At 38.0% G+C, this 9,768-nt stretch overlaps 1 protein-coding gene across 1 annotated transcript in view; it reads left to right on the top strand.

Moving 5' to 3' along the window:
- Positions 1–4,599, top strand: part of prph2a (peripherin 2a (retinal degeneration, slow)) — a 7,425-nt gene extending 2,826 nt beyond the window's left edge. Inside the window, exons 2-3 of the mRNA XM_008437245.1 lie at positions 709–955; positions 3,527–4,599. Of these exons, the coding sequence (XP_008435467.1) occupies positions 709–955; positions 3,527–3,733 (454 nt within the window). The 3' untranslated portion in view covers positions 3,734–4,599. The remainder of the gene's footprint in view (positions 1–708; positions 956–3,526) is intronic.
- Positions 4,600–9,768: the final 5,169 nt, after the last annotated feature.

Here is a 9,768-nt window from a genome sequence, read left to right as displayed (position 1 = left end):
AACAGATGACCTACCTAAAGTAATGTCTGCAATGTAATCGTGGTTTGTCACATGAAGATGTGATTTTATGACTCCAATAAATAATTCCTACCAGGGAAAGGTCCCTTCTGAGTAACTTTGAATTGATCAGTGATAATCAACAAGATTTTACAGCATATTACAAARGTTTTCAGATATWATACYTAAGATTTAAGTATCTTTATGATTGGTAGTGACATGGAAATACTCATCCACAATCAAAAACAAAGTACATGGGTATAACAGGTGCCAAATGAAAGGAGAAATGGACAAAAACATAATACATCTATGTGAATTGGTGAAAGGATGAATTCACGCAAAGCTGGTTGTGTGACCCAAGTAAGTAATTTCTGAAATGGTCCTTTTCCCTTTTACTACTTTGTATCTTTGGACTTTTGGATTGTTTTGTATCTGACACACTGGTGTCACATCTGATATGAGATACACACTTGTGCCACCTACTGCATAACATACATGTGTAACCTGGAAATGTACAAAATTAGGGTATRATTGGCAAATTAGACCAGAGGCTGGTACTAAATAGGTGCTTTCTTTAAATCAAGGAAGTTTATTATACTTTTGTAAATGTTTCTGTTTGTATTTTTTTCCCCCACGCAGACCTGAAAGAAAGAATCGAAAGTTCTTGAGCTTTTTCCTCATTTCACTTTCACCTTTGTTTTGCCCTCTCAGTCGAATCGGGAGCAACGTGGATGGACAGTATTTGATGGACGGAGTCCCGTTCAGCTGCTGCAACCCCAGCTCCCCCAGGCCCTGCATCCAGTACCAGATGACCAACAACTCCGCTCACTACAGCTATGACCACTACACCGAGGAGCTGAACGTGTGGAGACGCGGCTGTCGGGACGCCTTGCTGTCTTATTATGGAGGCATAATGAATACCATCGGAGCCCTAGTGCTGCTGGTCACTATGCTGGAGGTTAGCACTGCCAAAATACAAACATTTTAAATAATTTGATAATTTTGTCACATTGGCATTTTTTTTATATATATTACTGATTTTTCTGGAATTTACTAGGAGAGACTACTTGGTTTGTTTGTTTCACAGAGTTATTTATATTTTTAAAACAAATAAGTCTTCACGAATGACAAATTTAAAAAGATCAATTGCACACAACACACAGACTGAATTCTGTAAAATGGGGGAAAGGAAGAACATTGATTAGTTATTGTTAATAGATTAGTAGATATAAGTAAGCATATATTGATAGAAGGCTGTTCTACAATAAGTTACATAACCTGTTAATTATAAACAATTATTGATTGGTCAGCTTTGCTGGCTTAAACAGAGGCTACCATCACAAAGCAAAAAGGCTTCAATTCAAATTTCTAGACTCAATTTCACTGAGAATGTACAAGGAAACTACCTACTGTCATGCAAGATAGATTATATAGAAAAAGCTAAAGATGACATAAGCTTACTAGAACTTTATTGAGCACAATGAATTCAATTTCCCCAATATATTTATTTATTAAAAGTAAATAATGTAATTATTTCTGATGACTTGGTAAATACTTTGCTGGGTTAGTCCTATTGAGGGGTTCAATGCCATTCTAGAAGTCAGACATTATCCATAAAGAGTGCTTCAAGTAGTTCTGAGTTTTTCCTTTTCTTTAGTTTGTGGCAAGATTGTCATAACAAAGAAGTTATGTTTATTATATTCAAATGYGCTGCATCTGAACCATCTGAATAGACATTTAGCTTTGCTTTTTTGTGTTTTTCTTCAACTCTCTGGAAAGAGACTCGTTTGAGGAATCTGAAACACAGGAGCAGCTGTAGGCTTAAGKTGCTGCTATTATGGTTTCTAATGCTTTTCACTATTTTCTCGCATGATTATGCACATCTCAACAGCCTGATACAAGTCATGGAGTTGAATCTGTTGAATACTGCAYGRTCCAAATGCATAAGCGTCCTGGTTGGTTGATTTTTACAGACATCCATGCGATCAATCAATGCAAGTAGTCTTTTCCAGCCTTAACAGAATTTATAAATGAGGATTAATGAAAGTGAAAGTCTTAGATTTGGTCTGATTCAAGTTCAGGACCARTTGCTTCAAAAGTGTTTGCTGCATGGATTAAAAAGCTTTCAGTAAAAGTACCACAGCCAAATTTAAGACCATGTGGATGGGTTTCCCACTCTCAGCTACTTTTTAGAAGACAGCTATTTTATAAATTATTGTGTAAACAGTGTCTAATTTAGCTATTGTTGCTCCATGTTTCATTTATAACTAATTTATAAAGACGGAGAATAAAATAGTGGCCAAAAATAGATTCTTGTCACTCACCTCTGGATATAGATCMATTCACTGAAAACACAGACTGTTTCTAAGTCCTTACTTAAGTTAAATGTAATGACTGACAACACAACCTTTAAGATTAAACTGTCACATCAGAGCAATGAAAGAAAAAAAGAAGCAAAAAACAGTCAGTGCACAATGGGCCTGTAAACGCTCCACACCCTGATTCAGGAGAGTCTGCGTGACTTTAAAAATTWAACTTTCATCTACATATAAATATGTTCTAGCTTTAGGTTCTCCCAGCCCAACCTCATTTAGAATAACAGAGGACACAAAGGAAAACGTAAAGCAACTACCAGCTGAAGAATAGCCCTGTGAAGAAARGATATCGTAGCTATTTGGCCTCAATCCACTTGATGTTTTCGTCATTTGTTTCCTTCTTCCTGTTCTTCTCCTTCTTCCAAAACACCTTTATCCAATGTACCTTGATATCGTTTCTGCTGGCCTCCCTAGTAATACCAACCTGCAAACTTTGTAATCTGTAGCAGTCATATAGGATCTAACCTCACTTGAGWTCTCTCCTCTGGGTTTGCTGCCACCGTCTGTTGTTGCAAAGACCAAAGTCATTTTGAGCTTTCAGAATGAACTTGTAGAGATAAATCCTTGGAGTCTATGAATACCAAGTATGTTATGAATCATCATCGAGCAGAGACTGTAAATAGAGCCATTTAGATAACATCTCTCTGCTTTAAACCCCRTAGGAGATCACCTGTCTTAAAAATACAGATTTAGGCAACACGCAGAGCTTATCAGTGGCATGGTTGGAGGATTTCCAGAATCAAGTTATGCAACCGTCGCTGTGCTGACACAGATAGTGGGTTCAGAGAAGAAGTAATGGGTCAACCTGCGGGAGATTGAGTTCCAAAACCTGAAACGTCATCTTCAAAACTAATGTCTCCAATAACTTTTGAGATTACAGATGATGTCAACAATTGTTTCTAAAAGTTCCTCCAAAACTAAATGTATTTAATTCATACAYGCTTGCTTTGCCTCAGTTCAGTTTCATGATAACACATCTGACTTGGCAGTGACTGGCGCCGGCTGGGAGAAATGTCTAGTCTTTCTTGGTTGTCAATGAGATACCGGATCAAGTAGTGGATTGCACATGTGTTAACACATTATATTCATATTCGCCATCCTTGCTACAAACACACTCGCATTTAAACTCAACCTGTACTCTTGACCCTCTGCAGGTTGCTGTGACCGTCGGCCTGCAGTATGTTGACACCTCCCTGTCCACGCTGGCCAACCCAGAGGACATGGAGAGCGAGAGCGAGGGCTTCCTCCTGGAGAAGACAGTGAAGGAGACATTCACTGACATCATGGCTAAAATGAAAGCCATGGGCAAAGGGGCAAAGGTGGAGGAAGGGGGCGAGGAGGGCGTTGCTACTGTCAGCTGAGCAAAACTCCAGCCACCTGCAGAAACTGTGAAAACTTCCACCTGAAGTGGAGATGAGAAGAGAACAATTTCTACCAGACTTTTATTTTCCAGCTCCACCAACTCACCCAATCTGATTAAAAATAAATAAAAATATGTGATTTAAGCTTTTGAAATAAATTTACTTTTGAAATTTCTGCAGTATAATTTCACATTAATAATGTTATTTTGAAAAAAAATATGTTTTTAACTTCAATACAGTTAGAGAACTAACTGTTTCTAACAAATAATGGCAGAGTCATTGGCTCCCCTGCTGTTAATGAATTCCAAGTTGAGCCATGTATACAACATTTTCTAATTGCCCTGAACTTTATCTTGAACTTTTAAAGAATAGATGGCTTTACAGTGGAGTAAAGCAGTATGTTTCGTCGTTCATCGGTCTTCATCAACAGTCCTGTGTTTTCTCTCGTGTTGCTCCACCTTCAGCTCAACTCATAGCTTTTCTGTACGATGTAGCTCGGGAAACTGAAAGAGCCATCAAAGAAGACTGATTTTGTATGTGGTGAATCATTTGTGTGTTGATTTGGGCATATGTTACAGCTCAATGTCCTGCTGAAAGACCCAGTGGCAACCCATTTCCAGTTTCTGGCTGAAGCCAGCATATTGTTTCATAAGGAAGGCATTTCAAAGAGTTCATGATGCAGTGAACTTCAACAAGGTTCCAGGGGCTTTTGGAAGACATAGCAGAACACGGCCTCTCAGATCCTATACTGAACTTTGCACAGGCTTTTAGAAGATGTCCCTTATATTTATCATTATTTTTTTTTTCAAAATAGACCCACTTGGAGCATCTGTTGAACGAAAGTCTCATCTGACCAAGGCACCCACTTTCACTTAAAGTTACAGATTAGCATGCTGTGCTTTTTCTTTTTACACAATATTAGGACTTTTCCTTGGGATGCCTCTTTAACAACAAGTTGGCATGTTGAGAGCTCTGCATCTCTTCAAGAGTGGGCTTTAGAGATTTTAATTTAGGCTGTAATTTTGGGTACATTTAGGTAGGCATCTATTTTCGTGTAGCTATTTCCTGATTTAAGGGGATCTGCTCACATCTGCTTTGCTTTACTGGCATGTTCTCTTGTCTTTCCCATTTGAAGAGTGCCTAAGAGAAGTGGGTAACCATGTCACATCACAATCCCAGGCAAGCAGAAGGTTGTGTATTATTAGTTATAATTTTTTTTAAAAACTCGGCTCAACTTTAAAAAGCAAGTATTCATAAAAATGATTTGATTTCATTTATTTTTAAAGGGGCTATTAGTTTTGTTTTTCTACTTCTGAAGATTGCATGTTTCTAAATTTCTTCTGTGATAATTCATGCTACTGCAGTAACATGTTAATAAATCTTAAGGCTTTTCACGTCTATATCAGGATGGCCAACAAACATGTCCGCATCTGTACATGATAACCGTCCTACAACTGAACTGGTTCATGGCCACCGTACATAAGAATATAAAAGATAGAAACCCTCCCACTGGGTTTCTATTCTATTGCAAAGAGCTCAGTATCCAGCTTTGCTTGACACTTTATATCTAAACACTTTCATAGTTTGGCTTTTTAGTTTTATCTCCATCTGAATGCACAGAATATGTACATATATATATATATTTCTATAACGTTAAAAAAAAAAACATACCCACCAATCCAAAGCTTAATCTTCCAAAGATATTCATACTCCAGTCCACATTTAAAGCCTGGATAGGCTCCTCACGTGGAGCAAAAATCAGAATTAAGTGACTAATTTGCGAATGTTTGGGCAGCGAAGGATGAGAATCAGGAGGTGTGCCCTGAAGTGAAGCATTTTAGAGTGAATTGGCAGCTAAAATTTGGCCTCCTGATCCCTGTCCTGTATCTATTTGTTGAAACATACAGTATGTATGTATGTATGCTTGTGTATGTATGTATATTGTAACAACTGTATCTTTGTAAATAGTGTAGAAAAGATTCTACTTTTTTTTTAAATAAAAAAAGAGATACATATTGTAATTAAGTTAAATATTGAATTCTATGTTAAATTTTCCAAGTGATATTTTTGACTTTTGTGTGTTTATGTAGATAAACCAAGAACATGTAAATGAATAAAGGATTTTAGAGATACAATCTGACTGTGACACAACAGCTTGGTGTTTTGTCCCGACCTTGAAAGTGCAGAGACCTGAAACCGTCAGGGAAGCCATACTGCGAGTGTCCCAGGGTTCCTGATTAAGGCAATAGGATAAGGGTAATTATGGTATTACTGCTTTCACATGGACATGGGATGACTTTTCACATGTCTTGTGTCAGAGCATGAGAGTGTTCTAAAGCGTAAACATAGCTGTACTGGTCAATTGGGTGTGTAAAATGCACAATGCAGCTGCTGACTCTCTTGATTTTCAAGCATAACATGCCTTAAATCTGCTGCAGTGTAAGATTTGACTTCATAGCATGCAAATAACAAACCCTGTGATYCTTTCAGCCTAGATATTGATAAATAATAACTAGCATGGCCCTGTTTATCCATCCTCTTCAGACTCAATCCACTAATAACATGTGCATGTGAGCTGAGATCCACATTTTGTGTAAACTCCCACCACGAGGAATGAGAGGCCCTGATATCAAAGCTGGTGTGGCTTACCGAGAGCACATGGGGAGGGGCGTGAAGAGTCAGCAGGAATGGTGGGGAGGCCAACTCTGCGCGATATTTTTGTTGGACCAAAGCACATAACCAGAGCTGAGCAGATAAGAAGTCTAATCGGCTTGAGATTAGCGTGAGCCCCTCGGCCAGGTGAACGGGCGAGGTCCTGTTCACAACAGGGAGGAGGACAAGGCAAGAGAAAGTGAAGATCAGGGCAAGATGAAAGGAAAATAAGGTGTAAAAACCAGCGAAAAGGTGAATAAACGCTCTTATTCTGTTTGGTAAAAGTGCTGTGTAAAAGAATTTGCTCTCTTGTAGAGTCCCTTTGTTTTCTCCTTAAACTTAAGTGTCTATCATAAAAAGTCATTTTCAACCAATCTGGCCATATCCAACTTCAACCTTGATAACTGCTTGTACCAAACTTTGGTGTCGACAACTACCGTCTAGTATTTATTGTTACTGGCAAATAACCTTTTATGTCACTAAACATTGGTCCATCCTATGCAGAATTGATTTAATTCAGCCTCTTTGTAGGGTTTTAAGCATGAATGCCCTGTTTAAGGGCAATACTTTGACTAGACCACTCCCAAATCTTAATAATGGGTTGTTAATTTTTGTCACTGTCACTTGGATCACTGTCCTGCTATACTGGAGCTGTGCTTGAGCTTAAGGGCTAAAAAAGTGAAGACCGGAAAATCTCCAGAACAGAATTAATCATTCTATTAATCCAGCTTCTAAAACAGCAAATCATGCCCAGACCATCACACTACCACCATCGTGCTTTAGTGTTGGCATGATCTTTTTGTGAAACACAGTTAGTTATACTCCAGATGTTACAGGTTGCATACCTTCCAAAACCTTACATTTGTGTATCAGATATCCAGAAACTAATTCTCCAAAAGTCTTTGGGACCATCAAGATTCTGTGGATAATGGTTTCTACTGTGGTTCACTAGAGTCCTAAAGCTTTAGAAAATCTTTTGTAATGCTTTCAAGACTAATTGATGTAATTTACAGTACTTTGCAAAAGTCATGAACTTCTTCTGTTTTAATCTGTGCTTTCTTAGACCCAACTTTCTTCACATTGTTAAAGTGGATCTACAGAGAGCTAACAGCTGCGGATCCACTTTAACCCTCACCTTTACCAAAGTAAAAGTTAAAAGGAATCACTAAAAGTCCAAATTAAATTACATTTATAACTGTATGTAAGGTTTTGACATTCGTTCATGTATTAGTGCATGTGATTGTACATGCTTATTTACTGTACACTCACTGTATGATGTCTAATTTGTGTTTTCCCTTTTTGAAGCTATTTTATGGTCATGTCACTGCAAATCTAATTCATTCACCCTCCCAAGACTTGAACATATCTCCTTTGTGAAACATTTGAGAGTGTTGATTGTTTGTTTAGATGGAAGATCCAGTCAGAGCTGATTCAGTCACATCAGAAGCCACAAGAGGGCGTGTTTTCATCATGATGTAACCTGACGGCTCCTTACACACTCATAAAATATTTATAGCTAACCCTTATCAGATATAATTGACTTTTATCACTTTTAGTTAGATGATAAAAAAAACACTTCAAATAATAATAATAAAAATATTTCACAGAAGACTAATCTGTTGATTAGGATTTAAATTCAGTTCTTTGAGGGGTAAAAAAGATTCACTCTGACGATTTTAATAATAATTATAATGACTCCAGACATAATTGATCAATTATATCTCGATAAAATATCTACAAAATACATAGTTGTCTGGTTATTTATTCAATATTAATGTACATTTTTCATAAGGTGCATTTTAAAACGTCAACAAAAACATTCAAAGTAAAAGGAAGTAAATCTCATCTCACCTATAAGACAGGACAGACAAAATGCAAATGAATGATTAAATACTTTAGAAATATTTCACAGAAAATAAGCGCTCTTTTCAGGTTAGTAAATTGACAACAGATTTATTTATTATGTTTTTTTGTATTTTTTTTTACCTCCATTCTTTAAATTAACTGACAATTAAGAATTTTATTTTAACCCTGCGGTCTAGAAGTATTCATCCACTTTGAACTACGTATTTTATATCACAGACAAACACAAAGTGTTGCATAACTGTGAAGTGAGGAAAAGCAAACATGCTTTTATTTTATTATTAATATCAACTTGAAAAATGTGATATGCATGTTTTAGCTCTCTTCCTTTTGTTACCTCTAAATAAAATCAAGACAGTTAAATTACATTTAGAAGTCTCTTATTTAGTGGAGAGAGTCCACCGGTGTGTGATTTAATCTCAGTATAAATTCAGCTTTTGCCTGAAGGCCTCAGAGGTTTGTTAGAGAACATCAGTGAAGAAACCACATCATGAAGACTAAGGAAGGCAGCAGACAGATCAGGGATAATTGTTTTGAAGAAGTTTAATGCAGGGTTGTTGTAAAACACTATGCCAAGCAATGAACAACTCATTGACCAGTGATCAGTCCAACATCTAAGAGAAAAATAGTATGGCACAACCATAAACCTACCAAGATATCACCATCCAGCTAGACGGAAAGGCTGAGCAAGGAGAACATTAATTAGACAAACAACCAAGAGGTCCATGGTGGCACTGGAGGAGCTGCAGAGTTTCTGTAAAACAATGCTGAAAGATGTCACACTTAAAGTTAGCCAAAAGTCATTTGAGGTCCAACTGAACTTTTTTGGAATAGACACTGTGAGGCTTAAAAGTGTGTTAGCCTGCAGCAAAACATATTGGAGGCAGCATTTCGWGTTGGTCTGGTTTATAAAATCCCAATAAAACCCTTTGAAGTCTGTGGCTGAAACATGACAAAATATGAACTTTTTGTAAGCCACGCAGAAAATGGCAACACAAATGAATATGCATCAATAATTCAGGGTGCAAATAAACATCCAGGGTGTGATCCGATGTGTGTCAGGTGCTTCCTTGGAGGTCTCAGGCGGAGGTTAGGGAACGCAGCTCACACGCCTCACTTTACAGTGACCATGGCAGACAGAGAGGAAAGCAAGAGGGAGAGAGGGAAAAGAGAGGCCCGTGACTGGTAGATGTGTGGCCCGCTCAGAAGGGCATTGTTGGAGCTATGAGAGGACAATGCACTGCCCCCGCCCTGAATACTCGCCATACCAGCTGACCAGCCATTACCAGCTCTGCTGTCCTGTTACCGTTCCTACTGCTCTGACACACACACACACACACACACACGCACACACACGCACACACACACACACACACACACACACACACACACACACACACACACCCACACACACACACACACAAACAGATGACCTCCAGGATAAGTTTAGTCTTACAAGCTGAAATGCTCTGAGTCAAACAGTGGACAAGGGATTGAAACCTAGTGGGAGGCACAGCAGT

Source organism: Poecilia reticulata, linkage group LG19 (assembly GCF_000633615.1).
Source record: "Poecilia reticulata strain Guanapo linkage group LG19, Guppy_female_1.0+MT, whole genome shotgun sequence".
Taxonomy (NCBI): Eukaryota; Metazoa; Chordata; class Actinopteri; order Cyprinodontiformes; family Poeciliidae; genus Poecilia; species Poecilia reticulata.
Note: the sequence above shows the minus strand (reverse complement) of the source record. Positions and strands in the feature narration are given on the sequence as shown.